Source organism: Carettochelys insculpta, chromosome 3 (genome assembly GCF_033958435.1).
Source record: "Carettochelys insculpta isolate YL-2023 chromosome 3, ASM3395843v1, whole genome shotgun sequence".
NCBI lineage: Eukaryota > Metazoa > Chordata > Testudines > Carettochelyidae > Carettochelys > Carettochelys insculpta.
Window position 1 is genome coordinate 49,359,355 of NC_134139.1, and position 26,149 is coordinate 49,385,503.

Sequence of the window (26,149 nt, forward strand, 5' to 3'; positions counted from 1 at the left end):
TAAGCTGTTGTCATGTAAGGAACATGTCATGTTCCTTGTCTTTGACAAAGAACAATAGGTACACATGCACAAGCTTCCAAGTGTGTTCAGATTAGGGTGTATTTTCCAAGAGTAATCAATTCAGGATTGGGTCGATATAAAGTATTAACGGCTAAGCCGCTTCTTCAAAAGGCATCTAAGACCTTGTCTGAACTAGGAGTTTTGTGCTATAGTGTGAAACCTGCAAATCTGTAGCTATCTGGTTTGTATTTGCATCTGCAGATGGGCTCCTGATACCCATGGCTCATTTTTTGTTTCTGCACAGGGTTCTAGCAATAGTTACATCAGTACTATGTGGCAATACCCTCCAAGGGTTAATGAAGTTACGCTGGGGTAGCCGTGATTACTTAGAACAGTATAGCTTATGCCATTCCCCATAACCTATTGCTATATACAATTATATCAGCATGACTGTATCCAGGCTGGGGCCTTTTCCAGCTTTGCTGTATATATCTACCCTGCCATCAGAACGTGTGATTGCAGCATGTATACCTGTACTAGCTTCGGTCCATCCAGTAACAATAGCAGGAGAGCACTGGGAACAGCACAGGGTATCTCTGCCTGCCCAGGTATGCGCTCAGGTGGCTGACGTGCTACCACACCACCTGTTCTGCTGCAGAGCCACGCCTATTGATGCTCAAGCAAGCTAGATGAAAGCTGGGTGTCACACTTCCCAGAAGCAGTGTTGTTTTACCCTGAAATGTCCTGCTCCTGATCCACAGAGCCAAGTTTAGATCATTTCAAGGTCTTTTTCTTTCTTAAAAATAAATGAAAAGAAGGTGCTTTTTTCCCCCAAAGAATATTTTGTTTTTACTGTACATTTTGTAGAAAAAAAGTAAAAGAAAAAAAAAACATTCTGACCACAGAGATGCCATTGTCTAAAATGCCAAGTAGGAACGTGACAAATACAAGATCAAGTACACAGCCATGTCACAATATATTTCTGAATCTTTTAGAAAAAATACATAGGTTTTTTTTTTGTGGTTTTCCTCTGCACCTTACAACCTTTCTCCACATATGTATAATAAAATAATACTAATGCGCAATTTCAAAGTGGCTTGCAGCTGACAGATCACTGGGAATAAACAAAGGAACAAATCAAATAAAGATGGTTGCTGTAGCCACCAAAGTATTGGAAATGACATTAAAGTCACTAAGGACAAAGGAGTCAGGAGGGTGGGCCATGTACATCCACAAGCAATCCCAGAACTGCAGCAATGCTCTCCCAACAGGAACTTGAAATTTACAAGCCATAAAGAAGAACCCTTTAGTCTCAGGCAGCAAACAGCTTGGCAAGGGATGGGGCAGAGGCATGGGAGGGAGAGAAGGACACGACACAGGTAACACTTGGGAGATGATTTAGTCTGAGATATCCAATTCTACCTATTCTCCGTGGCTAAAGAGGAATGTCCCCGTTGCACTTAGAATTTCCTTAATGCTCAAAGACCTGTAATGATGCAGCTGCACCAGTTGTGGCAACTGAATTAACAAAGAATTCTCTCTTGAACTAGAGCTAACACCTATATTTTCTTTATCAGAGTAACAGAATAACCTTGGCCAGTAGCAATTTGTATTAATAATGTGGATAATTCACTGAAACAGCTTTTGTTTTTCTCTTTCTCTTTTCGTTTTACATGACATCTCGTATTACTCCCTCCCACCCCCAGGAAAGCAACACCCCTCTACACACTGATATGAAAGCTGTTGCAATCTGCCTTGACGAGCAGCAACCATAAAGGAGCTGGAAGAAATAGGATTATTTTTTTCAAATTTATTAGCCCCCTAGATTTAATTTTCCTCAGGCATAAAGGGTGGTGTTAGAACGTGGGTTACATAGTGTATGGACAGTTTCATCTTTGTACATACCCTTGGTTTCATCATGGGGATTTGATGAGGAAAATAAAAACAAAAAGGAAAAAAATAACCTTTTTTCCCTCCAAAAAAATCCCAACCAGCCAAACAACTTAAGCCAACCAACGCTCCCTTCAACGAACAAGGAGGGCAGAGGAGAAATCTCCACATGTTTTTGATAATACCAAGAGAGTAAGCTGAAAAAATGGTCTGTTACCACAGATGCCTTTAGTGTAGTTCTGTGATGATACTCAGTATTCAGGGGCAGTGACATACTTGCATCAGTTTTATATCCATTGGAGCATACTTCACAAGTTATCAAAAAGGGAAGGGAAAAACCCTTTGAATTAAATATGTGCCACTAAACCCACTTTACTCCTCGTTTAATCTTGTTTATCAGGTCACCAGAAGGCCAGGAGACTTTTGGGAAGCAATGCTAAATATGACTGGTAAAGTCCTTGAAATTTTTACTCTCGGTTTCATTGGGACTGGACATTATTGGGACCATATGTGCTTATTAGCATTTCATTGCCTTTTCCTTTGTTTGTTTACCTCTCCCCCCACCACTCTCATCTTTTCTCCAATGTGTCTGAGCATGCTTCCCTCCCCCGCATTTTCACGTCTTTTCAACAAAACCGAGTTTTATTACATTTGATGTAACTCGAGAGAAGTGAGAGGGAAAAGCTCCTATTTACACTGTGCTTTCCATTACCCATTCTGAGCTCCCATAAGTTCCTTTTGTCCCTGCTAAGTCATTGTCATCGTACTGCAAGAGCATGCCATTCACTGAGAGGCTGCGCTTTGTCCAAATATTTGTTATCTTTTTGGGGTAGGTGCAACATTGAGATGTGGCAAAGTCCCCCATGTCAAAAGAATGGCTACGTTTAGTTTTCCCCTCCAGTGGTAACATGAGGAGGCTGCGGAATTTTGACTCCTGTTGGCCCAGAAGTGGTTCTTTGTCTGAGTGGTGGGCCACTGTGGAAGTTCTGGAGTCTACCGTGTCTTCCTTTTTCTGACACTTCAGTTCCAGGGAGGCAAAAGCTCCCATTAGCCGGTCAATGTTGTGTTTTGACCTAGAAGGAGGCCTCCACTTACTGGACAATGTGCCTTGTTCACTGTGAAGGCTATAGTCATCACAGTCATGGCTATTCACTGAACTAGAAGAGGAGGAGATGCTACTTTGCACAGACTCACAGTTAAACTCCATGAGTTCATTCCTTACCACCACTTTGGGGTTGACTTGAGGCAGAACCCCATTTTGAACAGGTTGAGCTCCATTAGTCTGTGAGTAGACATTGCTGACATTGGCCATCTTCCCCTGGGAATTGTTACAAACTTTATAACGGACCATGAGTATCACTATGAACACCAGGAGAGTGGCCACAATGATGCCTCCAATGACTAAGATCATCGTCCCACCCAGGAACTGGCTGTGAATGGATTGGCACTGGGGATAGTCCTCCTTAGTGACGAACTGGGCACACCCCACAACGTTGGTGGCTGTGAGTGTCGTGGCAGTGTCATCCCACATGGCCAAGACGCAGAGGTCATAGCCCGTTCCAGATACAAGGTTGTTCACCACGAAGGCTTTGTTTGTAGCTGGGATCATCCTTGAAGAAAAAAGAGAAAAGTAGGTTAAGGTTTAATGAGAAAACATTCTCCATTTGTTAATGACCAATAGCAATAGGCCTGACCTGTAAAGTTCAGATCTACAGCCAAACTTCCTCAATGGTCAGGGGTTCTCAGACCAAAAGTTTATCTTTAGATTCATCTCGTGTGGCCTACCTAGCCCACAACAGACTGTGCTTTAGGTGTGTACAGGTGGTCAGTAGCCATCTCTCTCCTCCTGCCTACATTATGCACTAAAATTATCCATTCTTATGTGCTGGAAATTTTTGCATGTGACCTCATTTCTTTATTTGCAATAACACCTAGAAGTGGTGGGAAGAGCTTTTTTTTTTTTTTGGCAGTGGTAAATCCATTCAAAACCAAACAGTCCGAACTGTACTACAAATGAATCTACTATATATTTTAGAGTGTCTGTCCATCTCTCTGTGTACAAGAATTCCTCCTAAACTGTAAGAGCTAGGACCACCACACTTGGTATACAGTTTCCTCTTTGTTATGACTGAAAGGTTTTGGATATGCCAGGAAAATGGGATGTGCCTGGAATAAGAATTCTTCTCATAAAACTAAACAGGGGTGGGGCCTGGCTGGGAGGTGCCTTGACCCATGAGCCTCCCACCCCAACACAAGTGCTGTTTAAAGGGGGGGACTGAAGCTTCCCCACCACCTGATTCACATGGGAACATTGTTGTCTCTTCCCCTTTGTAAGAGTTCGCTGCATTCCTCTCTCTGCCTGGGGAGCACAGTGGGCAGATGAACCTGGATCTGTCCTGGCCAGGGGACAAGCACCTTTCCCTCACCTGTGCCTGCTGGAACTGCAGCATTTCTTCCCTGGCCCCAATCTGTAATGGTGAGAGAGGCCTGGGGTAGATCTCTCTCCTTGGGGCAGCCTGCATACTGATCCCCTCATCCCCATCCCAGGGCAATGATTTAAATTAAGCATGTATATTTCAATTCTATTTTCCAAAAAACACTAAGTAATTGAGATTAGGACCTGAGCAACACTGGGTAAATCTTCTGGTAGGGTGCACAACCAAGATGAGGTGCTTGAGGTTTTTTTTGCAAAATGTGGAGTTGTGCATGGGAAAAGACAATGGGTTTTCAATATTCATAGTCACTAGTGGGTCTGATTCTCTGTTGTCATACACCCTGGGCAGTCATTTACACTCATGCAACAGTGGAGCAAAGTAGTTGTAAATCAGAGGGGTGTTCTATCTCTAGCCACTCTTCACTCACTTTACACCAGTATACATGATGGCACAAAGTACAGGGCAGTGAAGAGCCAGGCTCATGCTGGGTTTGTGTGTTCTACATGAAACTGAGAAGCAGCCTTTGCATTTTTCCTCCTTGTCATGATACAGATAGTTTAGAGGGAAATGGTTATATTAGGTTCAAGTGAAATCTAACAACTCTGAATCTCATTTACATCTCAGGCCGAATATTGCCCATGTAACTTACTGCACTCCAAAGCCTATTTATATGGTTAATGTTTCTGAAGTGGCCACAGAAATAAAATAGAATCCAGTCCAGCCCTTCAAATCTCACAGTCCTTGTAGAGACAAAAATCACTATAGACTTTCTGACTGAATCATTACTGAGTGGAAATTGAGTAAGAATTTCAGGATCTTACCCAGAGTGACCTGAGATTTGAAATATAAAACTGTGGCACCAGAGACCATCAGCTTAAGAACTCGTGGCCAAGGTTTGGTGCTGACAGTTGTGTATTGATATACTGTCAAATTGTACAACTCTGGATCAAGGCTAAGACCTTCAGCAGTGTCAGATATAGATAACAGGGGTGTCTTTGCCCACTCCATCCCCTTCTCCTTTGTTCTGCAGCTTCAGCAAAGAGGTCAGTGTTACCTTACTGTGGTTGTTTCTGTTCTTTGCCAGTGTCGTATTTACTTTGTAGCTGATGTTCAACAGACACAGCTGATGGCAGCAAGTCACCTCATTACCTGCAGTAACAACTTTTGCATGACCCTCCTCCCTCCAAATCTCTAGCATTTGGTCACAGAGGACAAGATTAAAAATAGAAAATGATTGAGAAAGTCACTCATAACTCTTTCCCTACTGGCCTTCCTTCACCTGTGCTGCCATTTCCCACTAGGATGCTACTGAAGACAGTGGTATCTTCAGAATATTCCTGGAACACAAAGCCATAGTGCATGTGTTCAGTCACATGTACGTGCAATCACCAAGTAGTCTTACTAAAGAGGAATTTTCACAACACTTTGGAAAGAGAGGCTGCTGAACTCTCTTTTATATTCAAATTCGACACATTAACACGTGGTTTGAACCAGGATGGGAATTTTTTAGGTCATTATGGGGGCTCTTTTCATACTTGGCTTAATCTAATTCTTGATACCCCACCCCCACCCCCCTTCTGCCTCTTTACTCTCTGATTTGCTCACCTTGACAGAATTTTTTCTGATTTGTCAACCTTGATTACTATTTTTGGTTCTCTGTGCCTTAAATATTGAGTCTGTTTTGGTATGGCTATGGTCTGAAGAAGTGGGTCTGTCCCACGAAAGCTCATCACCTAATAAATTATTTTCTTAGTCTTTAAAGTGCTACTGGACCGCTTTTTTGTTTTGATAGTGTATAGACTACCATGGCTTTCTTTCTGTTACTATGTAATCACCAGAACATCTTGTGGATCGTGCCTGAACCAGGCTATTTATATAGCAGGTCAAAAAGGTGTGTTCTTCCTGAAAATACTGGGCCATAATGTCAGGTGCACCATGCCTTCTATGTAATGCACTGACAGGGTAACCTGTGGCTAAAATCAGTGTAACCACATCAGGGAGGATTGTACCTCTTTAAAAGAGATCTTCCAGTGGCGGTAGGCAATCAGGGGAACTTCCACCATTCTGCTACCAGTGTGGCATAGACAAGGGTATTGCCAGAAGAAACGTGGTAAGGTTGTTATGCCCCTAAACCAGGTACAGTGTCTGGTTTATTTTGGCCTTGTATAGCCATTGCCAAAAGCAAAAATCAGAGCAGTCCCTAGGCTGTTCTATCACAAGGCAGGGACATCAGCCTGCACAGCAAAGCAACAATATCAGATCAGCATAAAGGTGAGTATTAAGCCACCTTAGCATGCATGGGGGTGTGTGTGCACACACACATATCACAGCTTGTGTTTCTGCAATTTGGCCATAGCAGATGACCAGGCTTATTGTTTGTAGGACACTCCAATAGACAAATTAAATATCACCCAGAGAGGCCTGGAAAATTGGACCACTCAGCAGATGCTTTCTGATTGCATCCCTGATACCTTTTTTATCAGAGCAGATGTGCTCTGCAGATACTGGCAGGACACTCAGGAGCGTTGTACCTGCTAGCTCTAGACTGTTGAACAGTCACATGCTCAAATGAGAGCGGCTTCTAATGGTCCCCCCCGCACTTTGTGGCTCTACGGGCATTGTATCTCCAGCCAAGTCATGGCAACTTGGGCAATATTCCTAGTGAATGAATGTTCCATGCCAGTGCCTGTTCGCTGCCTCTTGTATTCTAAGAACACAAGTACAGCAATCTCACCTTCTGCCAACCACCATACACATTACAACAGTGAAAAAAACACAGCAAAGAACAGAAGCTCTCATTTGGAAGTTTCTGCTAAGGAGCCCAATTTGCATACTTACATTCATGTTGGCTAATTCTGCATTTGTCCTCTCATAGAGTCTGTCTAAGTGATTAATGTGCTTTTCTAAACTAATAACACCCATCATTCACATCTATTTCTGGCCTATGTAGGAGCAAGGACATAGTTCAATTCTCATAGGCAAGCCTGATCTCCTGTGATGAGGCTGTTTTCTGAATGTAGAAGAGATGAGGCACAGAAATCAGCTGATTTTTACCACCTGCTTTCAGCTTCTTCGGTGAAACAGACTATCACTGTCTGAACCAAATGGTAGACTGTTCGTAGCCTGAATGTAGCCTTGTCACACACCCTGAACAGTCATTAGTAGCCTGAATGTAGCCTTAGGGATGCTGCCCAGCTGCAGTTTTAAAGAACTCTGTTAGATCTGTGCAAACTCTTCACCATTGAGTGTGATGTTCTGTAATTAACAATGCCTCAGTGTGCAGAACATGATGAAGCAAAGCACAGATTGAAGTGACATCTCACAGCTACCACACTGGGGATTATCAAAGAGTTATCAGTATCCCAGAGGGAAAGTGTGTCTGCACTGGATTTCAGATCTGGGTACTCCTAGGTGATATCATCAATCACAGCAAACAAGTAATAAGTTTGTGGAAGAGAGGGTAGCTTCAGAAAGACTGAAGATTGGGAACTTCTTGAAAACAAAATCATGCTTGTCAGATGTAAGAGAACTGGTTTTGAGTTCTGTTGCAGTGCTTGCATCTACTACTTATTTCCACACTGAGCTGTTCCGTTACAGTAACATTTGTTTGAATGTCATGCAGGGTGGGGCACTTGAAGTATATTTATAGAACCATAAGTAATCCTTGGATTTAGATGTATTATAGAAAGATGATCACCTTTCCATAAGTAAGATTGAAACTAGGTTCCGAAAAGCCTATTTTTAGCCTCTATACAGCAACTACTGCATCTACCAAAACTGATTGAGCTTAATAATCACTAGATTTCCTCTGAAGTCTGTTTTGTTTTTGTTTTTTTTTTCCTGGAAAGTTTGAAGAAAACTAACCAATTCCAGGTCATTCATAAATTGCCCTACACTGAAATTTTGATTGGGTTCTCATATTTCTGTGTGCTATTCTAGGTTAAAGACATAGTTGGTACCCCTTCACGCATTCCACACGGTGAAATCTCTTTCAAAATTCTTGTCTGGTCCATATTAAAAGAAAATAAGTTGCTAACAAGTTAACGCTTGTTATCTGTAACTGTTACAATGTGCAGCAGGGTCAGTTCACAGTCCCACAGGTAGCTAAGGCCCCTTGTGCCCTAGCCATGGTTTGCTCATATGTCCCAGGGATGGAGGGATTTGAGGGAGAGACCCCCTGGTGGCCTTGAAAGAGAGAAGTCCCAGCACTCCTGGTGGGAGCTCTCCACCTCACCTCACCTCACCTCACCTCCCCAGTTGGTTCTGGCACCATTAGTGTTCTTTTTCTGTTCTCTACCACTTTCTCACTCTGACCTTCTCTGATCTCACCTCCTTACTCTAAACTTCCTTTTCCAATCTGCCCTCCTCACCCAGCAGGAGAGGCCTTTTAAACAGTCCTGTTGCAGCATCAACTGAGCTCAGCTGTCCCCAGTTGATTTATAGCAGCCCCTCCTTGCTGCTTCCCCAGCTCAGCTGCTCCTTGCTGCCCTGAGCTATCCCTCTGTTAATCTAGCCAGGCCATTCTCTCCCCTTCTCAGGCCTCAGGCCTGACCCTGTCGCAAATGATTATGGCTCCTTGTTGATGAAATTCACCTGTGTGCACTCCTGACAAATACAAGACCATTTAAATCCCATTTTGAGGGTTTAAGTGGAACTTAAATGGCACATAGGCCTTGAGAGGTCCCTGTTGATCAGCCACTCTCTAGTGGCTTAGACAGTGTAGTGTACAGACACTGTATGCTTAGCTAGCAGGGGTATGAACAGCAGTGTAGGTGGTGAGACATGACTGAACTCACCTAAGTGCTCTACATGCCTGAACCCCCAGGGTGTATACTTTACACGGTCCTCTGCATACCTGAGCAGCTGCAGAGCTTTCCCCCACTGACACCACCTTTCACTAGAACATATAGCTACATGTGTAGTACCTGTATGATTCAGACCACCATATGCCTAGACCTGGCCCACATTTCATGCTCAAACAGTAGTTTGCTTTAGTTCAGTGGCAGAGACTTGTATTTAGGGAATTAAGAGCATGTTTCTGGTCCTAACTTTGCAAAATTAGACAATTTATCTAGTGACTGTGGTGTCTGTCTCCAGCAAGAGAAAGAAAACTGTGTGTGGTCACCTGGATTACATCTACACAGCAGAGTTATTTCGCAATAAGTTATTGCAGAAGAGATTTTCCAGAACATCTTATTCCAAACTAGTGCATCTACACAGAAAATGCATTCTTAAGTAATACTCAGCTATTTTGAAATAGGGTATCCAGGCACACTAAAGTCTATTTTGAAACAGAGCCATTGGATGCACTATGGTTTATTTCAAAAGAGCCCCTACTCCCTGTCTACACAGCCCCTATTCTAACATATCTTTTTGGAAGAGGCGCTATTCCTCATAGAATGAGGTTTACCAAATTTGAAGGAAGCCGACCACTATTTGGAAATTATTTCAAAATAGTGGTTTTGCTGTGTGGATGCTCACAAAGTTATTTCAGAATAGCAGTCATTATTCCAAAATAACTTTGCTGTATAGATGCATCTCAAATGGCTTGTTCTTCTTCTTCTTCTTCTCCTCCTTGTACAACGTGAAGAAAACTGATCAAGCTGGTTTTGAGTTACTTCCCATGAAAAATTATGTTGCACATACAGCCATTTAGACCATATCTAGACTTCGATAAAATCCCACAGTACTGAGTGGCGGTCACTGCGTCAGCTAACTTGTGCTCATGGGGCTTAGGCTGCAGGACTAAACAACTGCGGTATAGACATTAGGACTCGGGCTGAAGCTCAGTCTCTGAGACCCTCCCCGTATCACGGGTTCTCTCAACCTTGGCTTCAGCCAAAGCCCAAAACTCTAAAATGCAATTTTATACTGCCCCCGCCCACCCTGGAAGTGCAACTTAGCTGATTTAGTCCATCCTCAGCTGTGCCATGGCTGTTTTACTGCAATGTAGCCATACCCTCTGTAGGAGCTTTATGATTACAGCTGCAGAGTGTGATCTTTTAGGAACTTGTCACAGGAAAAGTACTTTTATGATCACTTTGAAGATACAGTAGAATTTTTCTCCCATGCACCAGTTGAAGTTATAGATTCTTATTAATGATACATTTTGTAATTTTACTCTAATTTATGGGGCTTCTGCACACCAACAACATTGCATGACTATACCTCTTCAAACTTCACCTAGCATCCTCTGCCTTAAAACCTAGAGCATACAGTATGGGGGAAAAGCTTTCTTTCCCATGTGAAGTTCCACGTGACATGATATCACTTCGATTATTTATATTGCAGTGGTGCTTAGCATGCCCCGCCCGATGAGCTCACAGCCCCATTGTGATAGGCACTGAATAAACACATAGTAAGCAATGTCCCTGCCCAGAAGAGCTTGCAGTCTAAGGTCCTGATACGACAAATATTGACACACATATTTAACATTGCTGCTGTCCGTATTCCCATTCCATTGGAACTATTCATGATTGTAAATTTGAGCATGTGTGTAAGCGTTTGCAGGATCAGGGACTAAATATTCAAAAGTAACAAAGGTTAGAATGGGAAACAGACATTAGAGTGACTTGCCCTTGGTCACACATCTATTGAGTATCAAACTGAGAAATTTAAGGAAATCTTTTGAGTCCTGCAGTCGTACCCTCCCCATTATACAACCATGCCTCTTTGAGGTGTGCTTATGAAGTCCACCCACCCTGACAGGCCTCTTACGAAGTCTATTCAGAATAAAGAGGAATGGAGGAAAGAGAGCTCCTCAGGGCAATGTAAGGGATGAGAATAGGTGAGTTGGGCAACCTCAGGAGCTCCAAAGCTCTGCATGATAACAAATAGTTGAGGAAGTCAGTGGTGTTCTTCAGTACCACATGAATCGGTGTCTTAGGAGTACGTGGAAAGTTGGGCATCTCACACTGTTCTTAAACTCAGCAGGATGGGGTGAGCTAGAAGAAGTTCCAGATCTTGCAGCGCTCCTGAGAGCCACATGCCAGAAACATCCTGGAAGAGCTTGAAGAGCTCCCAAACTCTCCACTGGTCCCATTTTAGAAAAAGCCAACCACCCTACAATTAAATAAACTGGCCACAAACTTTATTAATGTTAAGCTATGATTCCTACTATGCATTTATTTTCACAGTTATAGAAGTCTAAGCCTTTTAAAACCTGCAAATAAGTACTCTGGGGAAGGTAATAAATACTCAACTGCACTGGGGAAGCCAATAAATACTCAATTAAACTAACAGTTCAAACGATCTCTTTATATAAACATAAAAGTGTAAAGTGCCACATTGAATAATCCGAACCAATTTTAGCTTATCCCTAGATAGCCAAGTTATTTTATAGGGATCCACAGGCAACCTAAATATAACAACCACAAGTTTAGAAATCACTGGCCAGAGTTAACTTCTCCTTCCCAACACTGTCCTCTGATTCAGACTCCTCTTCTAACAAACCCCTTTCTGTATTTCTTCCTCGGCCCTTTTCCATCTGAGTAGGAAGAGCAGGGAAATGATTTCATCATGTTGACCCAAAAATTTAGATAACAGAAAATTAAGGGTACTACTAAAGTTTCTCAGAAGGGTAGCTGAGTTCGTCTGTAGCTTCACCAAAAGCAAGCAGTCCTGTGGCACCTTAGACTAGAGATTAACATTTATTAGGTCATGAGTTTATGGGGATAAGACCCACTTCTTTACATAAAAAATGGAGAGGAAAAGCAGATTCCAGGATTCATACAGCAAGGGGCAGGAGAGGGGAAAGAGAAGAGGAGAAAAAAAGGGTTACCTGTCAGTAGTACAACCAGTTAATGAAGCAAATTAAGTAGCATGTGTCTCATTTCTGTGAATATCAAAAGTGGAGAAATTGTCCTTGTAATGCATAATATAGAACAATGGAGATAAAAATGTCCCACTAAATTAGAGATTCTCCCAGCTAGGAGTCTGGGTGCTACCCACTGGGATATGCTGTCTTTCTAGAATGAAATGAGTTTCCAGTCTTTTGCTATCAAAACTGAGACTTGCAATCACAGGAGCATTTTACAGGGGGTGCAATAGCTCAGTGGTGTGCCTATTGGCCTGCTAAACTGGGGGTTGTGAGCTCAATCCTTAAGAAGGCCATTTAGGGAGTAGGGCAAATAACTGTCAGGGATGGTGCTTGGCCCTGCAAAGATGGCAGGGGAGTGGACTAGACAATCTCCCAAGGTCCCTTCCAGTACTTAGAAATGTGTATCCACACACACACACACACACACACTTTTTACAGGCCAGGACTGCAGCATCTTGAAAACATGGTATAGGAGCCAGGAATGGGAGAACAGAGGTGCTAGTAGGGAAGATTGATGTGCATTGGTAACTCTTCCAGGGGAAAGGGAAAGTTTGTATGGTTCCACTGTGGATTGTGCCTGCCTCAGTCCAATGCCTTTAGTCCCTTATTTTGCACCAGTATTAAAACTTGCAAACAAAACAAAAAAGGCATCTCACCTCTGCAGTCATCTCAGCTTCCCCTTTTTGAGATTGGCCTTTACTTGGCCCTAGCTATGTACATTGCATGATGCTATGGCTACAAACTTGCCTGCTAATGGCTTTTGTGATATCATGGCTCAACTTGTGGCTTCTCTTAAACAAATTAGGCAACACAGGACTGAAAAGGCAGCAGCACTAGTCAATTCCCAGGGCTGCTGTGGACCTTATTTCCCTACATGGCTAGAAGGACCAAGTGTGGGATCTTTTGGATACAGCAGGATGTGCAAAGTGGGGGAGTGAACCCGTTCAGGGGGATATGAAGGTTCTAAAGGCCAGAGCAATATGATCACCCTCTCTCCACATGGCTGAGTCACTTCCGAGAGTCTAGCTGATGCAAAGCCGGCCCCTCTGCCCCTTAAATCAGGTGTCTTCCTCCTTCCTCTCTTCAATAAAGTAAGGGGTGGGGGGAAGTTTGGGAAAGACACAGGCAGGGAGGGAGAGAAAAAACAAACCAAATACCCCCTGGGTCAAGGGTTGGAGAAGGGGCATGCTGCTCTGTGACTCTCCCCTTCTGACACAAAGCCAGAGCCTCTCATTTTCTCTGAGGCTGTGTCCACACCACAGCATTCTGTTGACAGAAGTCACTGCTGACAGATATTTCTCGACTTAACCTCTGTCAGCAGAACATGTCCACACCTAATAGAGGCTCCACCTGCCGACACACTCTGTCAACAGAACAGCTAACCGGAAGCTCTGCAAACAGGGCTGCCCAGTGAACCAGAAGCCATCTTTGCCCACAGACGGTCCCCTGGTGCATCTGCACCATTTTTTTGTTGACAGAATCTGTTGACAGAGGTGCTGTGCCACGTAGGGTCACAACAGAACTCTGCTGGGAAAACTGCTGCGTTCTGTTGACAGATTCTTGACAGAGTACATTTGTAGTATGGATTCTCTCTGGTTTTGTCAACAGAAGGCCTCTTCTATTGACAGAACTCTGTAGCGTACACCAAGCCTGAGGCTGTCGTTCTCTTCTCCCAACCCTTTGCAAAGGAGGAATCTGCTCTTGCAGGCTGCCTACTTCTCCCCTGCCATTGGGGTTGTGGAGGGAACCGCGAGTGATAGCTGGCAGAGAGAGTGATAGCTGGCAGATCCTCAAAGCTTCCCAGAATCCTGGCTCGCACCAAAGAAATGGGATTCTTAAAGGGGTAAGGGCCAGACACACTACTGCAAAGCAGCAAGTGGTGGGATCCATTCACAGGCCTTCACAGCACAGGCACATTCCCTTTCTGCAGGTGTGTGGAACAGCTTCCCTTTTTTTAATTGTTAGGGGTATTTTTCTCCATCCAATTCCATTGTTTTTTGCAGAGCGGGATCTGATTCTAAGCCTTGCAAACAGCAGGGCAGGTCGTGTGGGACCTGCTTCCTTGAAATGTTCTCAAGTCTGAAATGAGACATTGCAAGTGGTAAACCTGGGAGCCAGGTCTGCTTAAAAAATCTGGATGATAGAATCAGAACGTCATTTACGGCCTCAATCCCAGGGGGGCTGGAACAATTTTTTGAGTGGGGGTGGGCAGAGCTTTTGAACCACACTGAAAACCCTGACACCTCTAGTTCTAGCTCCTATACTCAGTCCTGGCTTTTTACTCTTTATCCTGGCACTGAGCCAACTGTTCTCAAGCAAAAGGCCATATGTCCAGTAGTGATCAAAATCTAGGGCTTAATTTGTCCAAAGTGCTGCACCACCAGTGATTAATTGCAAAGAGGAATATATGCAGTTAAGGCCCTGCCTAGCATGAATGCACTTTAGTCTGGTATTGCACGTCTCCTGATTTTATTGCATGTCTCATGATATTTTGTGTATTTCTTAAAGGCCCAGGTCCTGGAGTCAAGTGATTTCATGAGAATCTCAACTTTTTTAAAGTGGATTTCAAGACCTCACAGTTACAGAGAAAAACCTTGAAAATGTAAAATAAATGCATGCTAAAAGCCGGGAAGCCAGAAGACAGTTTTTTTTGTTTTTTTATAAATCCTTTTATTATTCTCAGAGGGGTAACCATGTTAATCTGTATCTGCAAAAACAGTGAGGAGTCCCATAGTACCGTAAAACAAGGGTGCACATAACTTTTGCTGGATCCCCCAGCCTCTACTGCTTCCCCCCAACAGACTTCGCTGCCTCTGAGGGAGTGCTGCCAGTCACTTCTGAGGGACCACTGCTCGCTTCCAGAGAGGTTGGGGGCCCCTGCTAATTGCACAGACAAAAAGCAGGGCCCGATATAAAAAGTTTGCTCACTCTGGGGATAGAACACTGAACCAGGCCTCCGACAACCTCTGTTCTAATCCCTGCAAGGGATTGACCTCAGTTAAGTTTTTTTTATTTCCCCTCTCTCTGTGCCTCAGTTTCTCCAACTATAAATTGGAGAGGGGGAGGTAATGATACTAATCTCTTTTATAAAGCACTTGAGATATACTAATTAAAAACATTACATAGAAGACGTGTATCATCATAACATATTGTACAAATGTCCTCATCCCTACTTTTCAGGCATTAGGGAGTATTTGTAGAGAACATAGTAGTTAATATTTACAGGTGATGTGTGTGTTGAACAGATGGATTGGGCAAAGATAGATCAGATTCTTTGAGTAAATAGTTTCTTTACAACTTTTTATCTTGCTAGGGATAAGGCACCAACTATTCTTAGCCTGAAATTGGCTCCTGTAATCAGAGAACTTGAGTTCCAACATCCTGCCCCTGAGTGTGATTGAAAATTTAGAGGGAAGGGCATTTAACGACTCACTGGCTCTTTGTCAAACGTACGTGCAAAATTTACCAGGGAAAATGCTGAGGGAATAAAAGCCTGTTTGTGTGAGGGCAAAAGCCTAATGAACAGATGAAGGCCAAAAGTTGGTCAAACATAGATCGGTCTAAGAGCTTGACAAGTTCTTGTTGTAGAGACATCTCTTTTTGAATTGCCCCATCTCAAGTCCCAATTTAATCAACTCTCAGTATTTACTATAACAATCCTTAGCCTTAGCAGTACATTTCCTACATTTCAGTAAGATTTCCCCTAAAGATCTTACATCTTGCCATAGAAATTCAAGAGGAAAAGATATAAGATAATTTAAAAGCTTGTCTACACTACCTCCCTTCTTCAAAGGGAGGATGGTAAGTAGGGTGTTGGGAGTTTACGAATGAAGTGCTGTGCTGCATATGCAGCACTTCATTAAGCAAATTGCCCACTGCAGCAACTTCGAAGTTTTAAACTTGAAAGTGCCAGCTCGCGTCTAGCCGCGGCTCACCCACCGGTACTTTGAAGTGCCGGGGCAACTTCAAAGTCCCTTTACTTCTCAAAATTTTGTGAGCCGCAGCTAGAAAATATCAAATATGCATGTGAATGGCAACAATCAGAAAAATGGGAACAGATCAATAAGAAGTTGAATTATGATCAAAGCCAGAGAACCTATATTACACAATCAATAAACATGTGAAAACCAAATTGTGCACATAAAAGAGCTGTGTGTAAATATGAGACAATTAGCAAGGCAAAAGACTGATACACTACCTTGGAAAGGGCCTAGCTGGTAGCAGGCCAGATATTCTCAGGAGCATGTCGATAATGAATCTCAGAGGGAGACTAGATGTATGTGGTGCCCAGTAGGTGTGGGCTGAATCAACTTTTGGTTGCACATCCATTGTAATGGTGGGCGTCACTATTTCTGACTCCTGTGATTTTATCAAAAGTGTCATTACATTTGTGTTCTTCTTAAAGCTGCAACTCCCAGAGTCATGTGATTAGGTAAGACTTTCAACTCATTATTTAAAAGAGAAAAAGTGTTTCTAATCTTTATGGCCTCACTGAAAAGCTGGAAAACATGACCTGAGCTAATCCTAAAGGACCAAACACCTGGAGAAAGATAAAGAAAATACCAACTTTATTACTTTTTTCAGATGTGTTACTTTGGGGCCTGACTCATGATTTAAGGTGAGGAAGAGATTTGCTCATAGGAGCATGCTGGGACTGGGAGTTTCAGCAGTGACTGGTACAAGAGGCACTGTACTTAAAAGACAGGGCAAGAAGATTGCTGTGGCCATTCTCACCTGAAGCCTGGGGGAAGAAGCAGCTGGTATTCTTGATGAGCAGTGCACTTCTGCTATCTATACTAACACACAGAAATATTTGACTGAATGTGGAGTGGTATACTGTGTTTCTAAACTGAACAATGCACCCCAGAACCTTTTGGAAAACACCTGCTCAGCCACCACCCAATATACTCATACATTTTATCCTTTTAATATTTTGTTATTTTATGACAGCCTGTAGTGGGGCGGGATGGCCACCCTGCGACCTAGAAGGGGAGGACCCCTTCTGGCAGCCATTTTGTATGGAGCCTGGCCCCTCTCAGTTACCTGACCAGAAGTCAGGAGGTGGGGCCAGGCCTAGAAAAGCCCAGTCTGAGGACTCAGTTGGGACTGAGCCTTGAGAGGAGGTTGGTGACAGCCCTGGGCTCCCTGTCTGGGTGGTTGAGGGCTGGCTAAGTGAGGCCGAGGCCTGGATTGGTCTGCCTAGGCCCCTGATGGTCCTGACACCCTGTGGTTCCCAGCGGGACCTGCCAGCTACAGAAGACCAGCTGGACCCTGAGGACTGATCAGAGTATCATCCTCAGCCTGCACCCTAAACCAGCCTGCACCAGGAGAACCGGCCTCAGCCTGCACCCTAAACCAGCCTGAGGCAGCAGACTCAGTAAGCCACCTAGGCCTGGATCAGGCCACCCGGACCGCAGCTGGACCTGGAACCCTGTAAGCCCAGAGAAGTCAGATGGACTTTGGGTATGTTCCGGGGGAGGCGAGACTGGAGGTGGCCCAGGGGTAAGAGTCCTGTTAAAGGCCCAAAGGTTGGCATGTTGCAGTCTGGATTTCCTGCTGACCCACATAGCAGGTGGCACTGCTGCAACGAGGGCCCCAGCGCTGGGACATGGTACAGCGGGTGGGCCCACATCCCCCATGCCCCACCCACTTGCTGGGTGGCAGTGTCCCCTCCGAAACTGTTGTTTGCTGCCGTGCCCTGAGCTAGGACCTTGGGCCACTGTGTGACTGTTGTGTGCTGCCCCGCCCTGAGTCAGGGCTTGGGCCTGCCCTGCCTTGCTCCAGGGCATGGGCTTCCTTTGATGTGTGCCACCCTGCCCTGAGCTAGGGGCGGGAGGGCACCTAAAGACTGTGGTGTTGTTGCCCCACCCTGCACTTGGGCCAGCCCCACCTCACCCCAGGGCTTGGGCTTTCTTGGGCTTGCCACCCCACCCTGAGCTAGGGCCGGGGACCACCAAAGACTGTAGGCTTGCTGCTATCTGGACCTCAGGCAAGTCCAGGACTTGAGCTAATTTTCCCCAGCAGCTGCCTGAGGTAAGGCAGGGGGCTTTTGAACTCTTCCCTCTCACACACCTGAGGCAAGGTGGGAACTCCCTCGAACTAGGGACCTGGGGGTTGTGTTGGACATTTGTGACAGTGTGGTGGGATGTCCGCCCACTGACCCAGAAGGGAAGGAGCCCTTCTGGGAGCCTGAACCAGCTACACAGCCTTAATTTTGCCTTGTGGTGGAAAAATCATCACAAGACACAAATCCTCCCCATCTACCTTTCTGAATCCTGTCTCATCACTTACATATCCAGCCACTCTTCAGAAAATTTATCTTGTCAGATGAGCCCCATACTTCATGCCAACTCATTTTTCCTAATTTGATTATGCTCTCTTTTACTCAGTTGGTAAAAGGGAGGGAAAAGAAAAGAATCAAAGGCAAATTATAAACCTGGTATGAACTAATGAATCAGAGAGATGATATACCCTGAGCTACAAGGAAGAAGAAAATATATCAGATATTGTTTTTTAGGGAGCATTCATTCATGTTAGGCTGTAGGATAGTGTTCCAAGGAAAGAAGAAAAAACTTCTGAAAGGGCATAGAACAAAGACTGGAGAACATAATGTAGGAAGCAATCCTGTGCTGGCTAAGGAATGGGGTCCTATGACCTGGTGAGTTTCTTTGATCTATGATTCATTTTTGCCATTAGAATTTCTCTCATTCAGATTCTTGCCTAGAACAGGGAGCCACCAGCCATCTACTCTGGAGAGTGATTATTGAATGAATGGGAAGCTACAAAACTCACTACATAACAGCCTGAGTAAACATAAGTCTGGGGAATGGTATTCAGCACCCTGGTTTGATCCTTCCTCAAGTCTGGGTTCTGGATTTTGGTTCAGGCCCAAGCTTGTACCAAACAACCTATTCGTTCAAAGCTCCTCTGAACCACCTGCTTTTGAGTGAAAGTCGAGGTTTTGGTACTACACTCTGAAGCACCTGTCGCTTGTCACTTTTGGAGACAGAATAATTAGATGCAGCCAGCCCTGATCTCATCTGCTATAGCAATTCTAATGTTTCTACACTGTGGTAGGGTACCCTGGGAATTGCTGGCTTCCCACACCTCTCCCTTCTTGCTGGAGGATTAAGCTTCATCCACCTCTGCCAGTCTGGGCTGGCTGGTCAGTCCTTTTTCACCTTTGCCATGGACAGGGCTTCCTAGAAGAGGGGAGTCCAGGTACTCTCCCATTGAGCTAGTCCCACTCCCCTCCTCTGTCTTTTGTAAATGTTGCTTGCTCTCCTTATCTGTCTTCTCCCCTGTTATCTCCACTTCCCTATTTTGTTCATCTCCTCTCCAATCTCTTCCCATTCCACTGACTGGGAGTGCTTCTTAAGCCCTGGCAGCAACCGGCAGTGAGATCTGCTGCCCCTCATTGATTAACTGCTGCCACTTGCTATTGCCTCCACCTGGCAGGTTAACTAGCTCTTTCTCTTCCTCCCCTAGCCCAGGCTGTGTCCTGAGCTGCCTTTCACCCTTCCATTCTACTGGCCTGACCCTGTTGCAACACGCGCATATGAAAATACCATAGCCTCAGCCCTTAGGTTCTGACCAGGCCAACTGGCAGCAGAATCTCACAGAACAGACTGACCTCAAGATCTTCTCCAGCCTCATTTAGTTAAAACAATGATTACAGAATATGAATGAGATGTTTAGTCAAACATCTATGTGACTTAACCTTTACATCTAGCCTTTTTGATATTCTCTGACAATATTCCCATGAAAAATAAGATTTCTGGAACAGGAACCGAACCCATCCCTGCCTAGGAGCTTCATGGTTTTCACTATGTTACAAACCTAACATACACAGAACCTTCAATGTAGCCTAGGGAAGAAATGTGAATCCTCCCATTGCAATAGCACCATCTCATGCTTCTTGAACTAAAGGAGAACCTCCACTAACTGTTGGCAGAATAGATGCTATGACGTAGAAGTGAGCAGTTCTCATTCCATCCAGTAGAGGACAGCAGACTACGCACACATAGGTAGTTGTAGACATCCTTCAGTCTGCATAGACTATGGATCGCGCCCTTTATAGTTTCAATTGAGGACTCAGGAACTGAGTATGCACACACCAGCTAATCCATCTGGGACAACAACAGCCATGTTGGGAGTAGAGTTGCCAACCCTCCAGGCTTGCCCTGGTGTTTCCAGGAATAAAGATTAATCTGTAATTAAAGATCAGTCATGTGATGAAATCTCCAGGAATACTTTCAGCTAAAACTGGCAACTATAGTAGGGAGCTTAGCTGAATGGGAACTAATGACTCATGGTGTTTACACTAAAAATTCTGGAAAAACATTTAAGTTTTACTGTCAGACATAGGTAAGCTACTGCTACAAAAATTACTTCTGCATGACTGCCCAAAACATGGCCAGGAAGATAAATCATATCTGTGGAGTCCTAAAAGGAGCCCAGTGGTTGCTCCTTTTCCTGCAGCCACAGGCTGGAGATAAAACTAACCAGCTACAGATATTTATTCATTGATGTTGAACTCAATAACTTCGATCTGTATACTAACCAAGATTCAAGAACAAACAAACATTAAGGCTGTGAATGTTTACCTCTTACACAGTTGTATATACTGCCCTATACACACAATATGGAATTTGTGCTGAAGTCCTCAACTGCCACTGAAGTCTATGAGTCATACTCCATGGGCTAAATATACATGCTGTGATATTAGAGAGCCTTTGCGGAGGCAGCTGAATTTATTTTGGAAAGGATTCCTCTTGCATACAGAATAGCCATCTCCCTTTAACTCAAGTAAAATGGTTGTCAAAAGAGCAAGATGGACCACTGGGAGGAAAGGTTCACTAGGTATATAACTTATTGTTCAAATCAGCCAATGTGCCATGTGACTAGCAGATGGCTAACGTAACACTTTTTTTTTTAAAGTTTCATGAGGCAAAACAGGTGTTTACAGGCCAGTAAGTCTAGCTTCACTCCAGGCACATTGGCTGCAAGCATGGTAAAGATCAACATTATCAGGTGCATAGATGAATCTGATACATGGGGGAAGAGTCAACATGGCTGTAGTAAAGGCAAATCATCACTGACAAATTTAGTAGAATTCTTTGAGGATGTCAACAAGCATGTGGACAAGGGTGATCCAGTTGATATAAAGGTATTCGGACTTCCAAAATACCTTTGACAAGGTTCACCAAAGGTTCTTAAGAAAAAAAGCAGTTATGGGGCAAAAAGGGAAGGTCCTCTCATGGACCAGTAACTAGTTAAAAGTTGTGAAAAAAAAGGAGTGCGTCTACACTAGGAGCTAACTTCGAAGCAAACTTTAAAGTTAGGTGCTACTTCAAAGTAGCCTGCAGGGAGTCTACACACATTTTCCCTTACTTCAAAGTTAACTTTGAAGTAAGAGAGCCCAACTTCAAAGCCTAACTCCATTCCTGGGAATGGAGTAGTGCCCTACTTAGAAGTTTAAATTTAAAGTAGGGTGTGTGTAGACACTCATCTTCTAAGTCTGTAACTTTGAAGTTATTTTTGTAGTGCAGACACAGCCCCTGGGTAGTAATAAATAGCCAGTCTTCACAGAGGAAAGAGGTCTCCAAGGATCTACGTGGGGAGCAGTGCCATTTGACATAGTTATAAATGATCTGGAAAAGGGGGTAAACAGGGAGGTGACAATGTTTGCAGTCTGTGCAACATGACTCAAGATAAATAAATCTACAGCTGACTGTGAAGAATTACAAAGGAATCTCACAAAAGTGGGTGACTGGAAAACAAAATGGCAGATGAAAATCACTGTAGATAAATGCTACCTAATGCACACTGGGAAAAATAACCCCAATTATACAAACAAATAATGGGATTTAGATTAGCTGTTTACTGCACGCGAAAGATTTCAGAGTAATCCTGGATAGTTCTCTGAAAATATTTGCTCAGTATGCAGTGGCAGCTAAAAATTGCTAAAAGAAACTTAGGAACCATTAGGATTTCTGAATACCATGTGTGGTTCTATTCACATGATCTCAAAAATATATGAAAATTGGAAAATATACAGAGAGTGAAACCAAAATATCTAAGAGAGGGGGTGTGGAACATATGAATACAGATTAAAAAACTAGACCATTCATCTTAGATATGAGATTGATGAGAAATGGGGATAAGATAAAATCATATAAAAAGCATGACTGATGTGGAAGAATTGACTAGGGAAGGTGTTATTTAATCCTTCACACAATAAAGAACCAGGAATCACCCAATGACATAACAGGCAGCAGTTTTAAAACAAATATAAAGAAGTACTGAGTCACCCAATGCATAGTCAACATATGGAACTTGTTGTCAGGGGATGCTGTGAAGGCCAAAAGTATAACTGGGTTAAAAAAATAGATACATTCAGGAGAATAGATCCATCGATGGCTACTAGTGAAAGTGGTCAAGGACACTACCCCATTCCCCATGTGTATTTATGCTCTGACTAACAGAAGTTTGGATTAGACAACAGGATAATTATCACTTGATAATTACCCTGTTCTATTCATTCCCTCTGAAGCATCTGTTGCCGGCCTCTGTTGAAAGAGTGAAAACTGGGCTAGATCTGGGGTGGTCTGACTCAGTATGGCTGTTCTTACATAGAGGTACAGAATTTGACTATTTTCTGAACAAACGCCTAAATAGTTTCATCCTTTCACTTGGGAGAGTAATGGTTAAATAAAGCATTTCACTGAAACCTGAGACTCGGTCCTTCTTTGAGAAAACAATTCAAAGCACAGAGTAGTTAGAAAACATAGCATGGGGATGGGGGTGGGTGATATATGTTATTGAAGGGAATGTTGAAGCCTTGCTAGGTCAGAAAAGCAGCTTTCATTTACACATACTGTAGGGGGGAGATAAGGTGAATTAAACACCTAAGGCTAGTTCGATAGGCCTGTGCAGGAATATGTTCCTTTATTCAAAAGCCTCAGACAAATTAATAGCTATTCCCACAAGGTTATAGCAAATTGACAAAGTCACACCAATAGCCTAAAGACTGACATATCCCTCACACCATGGCACTGGAACACTGAAGTGGAGTGATTTGCCCAAGGTCACCCAGCAGCTTAGAGTGGAGGGAGGCTGGTAGCCAGTACTCTTGAGTTCTATCACCCCCTAGGGAGTGGGTAGGAATCTATCCTAGTGGTTAGAGCAAGGGGCCTGGGAGACAGAAGTCCTAGGTTTTATCCCAGTGGGGGGAATCTAGTCTAGTGGTTAGAGGTCTGGCAACCAGGACTGTTGGGTTCTATGCCAAATCTGGGAGGGGCATGTCCAGCCTAGTGCTTAGAGCAGGGGGCTAGGAGGCACAAGACTCAGGTTCCTAATCCCTCCCCAGGAAGAGGGTGGGATACCCTTGGACTATGTCTGCACTAGGGGGTTCTTTCAAAAAAGCCCAATCTTTTTTTGAAAAAAATCCCACAGTGCAGCTGCACACAAACACACATTGTTTCCATATTAAATCAACAGCAGGCAGCAATTTTTCCAGTGGCCCCTCTTCCTCTCCCAGAAGACAGGTTTTTTCAAAATAATCTTAAAAACAAAGTACACGTAGACATTCTGGGAACCCCTTTTCAACAGACAGGGCTTCCAGTTCACCGGGCAGCCCTGTTGGCTGAGCTTCTGGTTGGCCAGACTGCCCAGCCACTCTCTCAACAAAGCAGATTGCACTTCCGATCCACCTATTGTATGTGGCCGTGTGACCCCCCCTCTTGGCTGGGACTAGCACAGTGCTCCAGTGTGCTTCAGAGCTGAGTGCTCTCTGCTGCTCTGCACACACACCCCACCACTTTGGTGGGAGAACTGCTCTAAAATATCTGTTAGCCTATAAGATGCCACAAGACTTCTTGTTGTTCTCGAAGCGACAGACTAAGCCGGCTACCTCTCTGATACTTGATTGTATCTGCATCTGTCTATCTAAACAGGAAGGCCTCACCATGCATTGGGGGGCAGGTTAGTTCTAGAGAAAGCCACCAATTGTGAAAACCATGAATATCAGAAGACAGGGCGGGGATGTTTGCAATGCCGGAACATTCTGTCTGCAAAGAATGAATGAAAAATGAAAAATCAAGACCCTGGTATTCGACATAAGGGATGGTTCAAATAGGAGAGGCAGACCCCACAGAGAATAGGTAGATGATATAGTAGATTGGTGCACAGCTGGTCTACAGAAACTAAGCCACTCCGCACTGGATAGGGGAAGATGGAAGGAAATAGTGAGGGAGGCGTCGGACATCAATGGACGCTGAGCCCATGGTACATGATGACAATAATTGTCTGCAAAAAACATTTTACTGCTTGCTGTTCAACAAGGAAGTTTAACTCAAAAGCAGTAAATTAACAGCCAGATTGGAACACAAAGATAATGCAATCTACTTCAACCTTAATCATCCAAACCAGTTCTTTGAGTTCATGGCCTGTGAATCATGTTCCTCTGGTAGGGGAGGTTTAGCACTTGTGGTTTGCAAAGGAACATTGTGATGGAAAGCGGTTTAGTCTTGCTCTTTAAAATTTCCTGGTGTGGCAGCATGGCAGAAACACTGTCCCTTATGTTTTGGTCCTTTTTTAAATGAAACACACAGTAGACTCATTAATACCCTACCATCTAGTTACTGAGGATGCAGTGTGACCACTTACCAGCTTATTCAGTAATTGGATTTTCTAGCTTAATGCTATCATCATTTTTCCCTTCTGAGCCTGTCAACTGCTATCGGCATCACCTGCTTTTCTTTTTGGTGACATAATTAAAACTGGGCATTCCTTTAGCAGCCTTAATATGGTTGGGAGGGAGGGAGCATGCTGAATCATGTGCTTGGGATAGTGCAGTGCAGCGTGATGAAACTGCAAACCACGAATGCACAGATGGAGAAGACTTCCTGTGTAGACACACCTACATACTTTTATGGTCCTCCTCTAACCAACAGCAGAAGACTATGGGATAGTTGTGACGTGTACAGCAGATTTGTCAGCATTAAATGTGGAGGAGCAAAGGACTGCCTTTCAGCAATGAAGTCAGGTTGGTTGAAATTGTATGGACAGGCAAATGGCCAACTCAATGTGGAGGAACTCAGTCTATTTCAGAAGTGCAAATGAACTGGCTAGCCTAGATGACATTGAACCGAGAGGAGACTGAATCAAGGTTCCAATATATAAGATTAAAGAGTACTGCTTCATATTACTCACCCTCATGTTGTTCAGTCTAAACACATTTTGCATAGTTAGTTTTGAGGCTGAATATGGATACAGATGTTGAACAGCTAATTATAAAGAATCACCTTGCACATGATAATCAGTCACTTCAAACTTCAGGTATGCCTTGCAGTCTGTGGATAAAATTAGATCCAGCACTTACTCATATATTATTTGCTTCCTCTGATTGACTACTACTCTTGATACCCTGAGGCATTCACACTCACAGATACTTCCTCCTCCACCATTAGAAGGAAAGTTTAAGTCTTTTTGTACATCATGCTTATCCTTGTGAAGTCCTTACAGATAATGGAGGACAATTTGTGAATAACTTCACTGAAAGAATCTTTACAGACTGGAATTAAACACATAGGATCTTCTCCAAATTTTCCAAAGAGTAACGTAAACAGGGAGTGTTTTCATCTTTACTTGGAGACACTAATAGTAAGAGAAAGCACTGGAAAACAGTTGCCAAAGGTACTCATGTGGGTGAGGTAGTGTTTCATCAGACCAACTTTTGTTGGTGATGGAGGTAAGCTGTCGAGCTACACAGAGTTTTTTGACCCTGAAGAAGAGCTCTGTGTAACTTGAAAGCTTGTCTCTCTCACCAAATGAAGCTGATCTAATAAAACATTATGTCCTCCACACTGGCTCTCTAAAATCCTGGGACTGACATGGATACAAAAACTAATGGCATACTGCTCAATTAGACATAGAGTTTCAGGTGAAACACCTCTGAAAACTATTTCACTTGCAGGAAATCTGCTGTCAGGGTTCTACCTGG

General features: G+C 43.7%; 1 protein-coding gene across 1 annotated transcript in view; it reads right to left on the minus strand.

Moving 5' to 3' along the window:
• Positions 1-2,581: 2,581 nt before the first annotated feature.
• LRFN2 (leucine rich repeat and fibronectin type III domain containing 2) overlaps positions 2,582-26,149 on the minus strand; it is a 64,549-nt gene continuing 40,981 nt past the window's right edge. The window contains exon 2 of the mRNA XM_074988563.1: positions 2,582-3,500. Coding sequence (XP_074844664.1) covers positions 2,582-3,500 — 919 coding nt within the window. The remainder of the gene's footprint in view (positions 3,501-26,149) is intronic.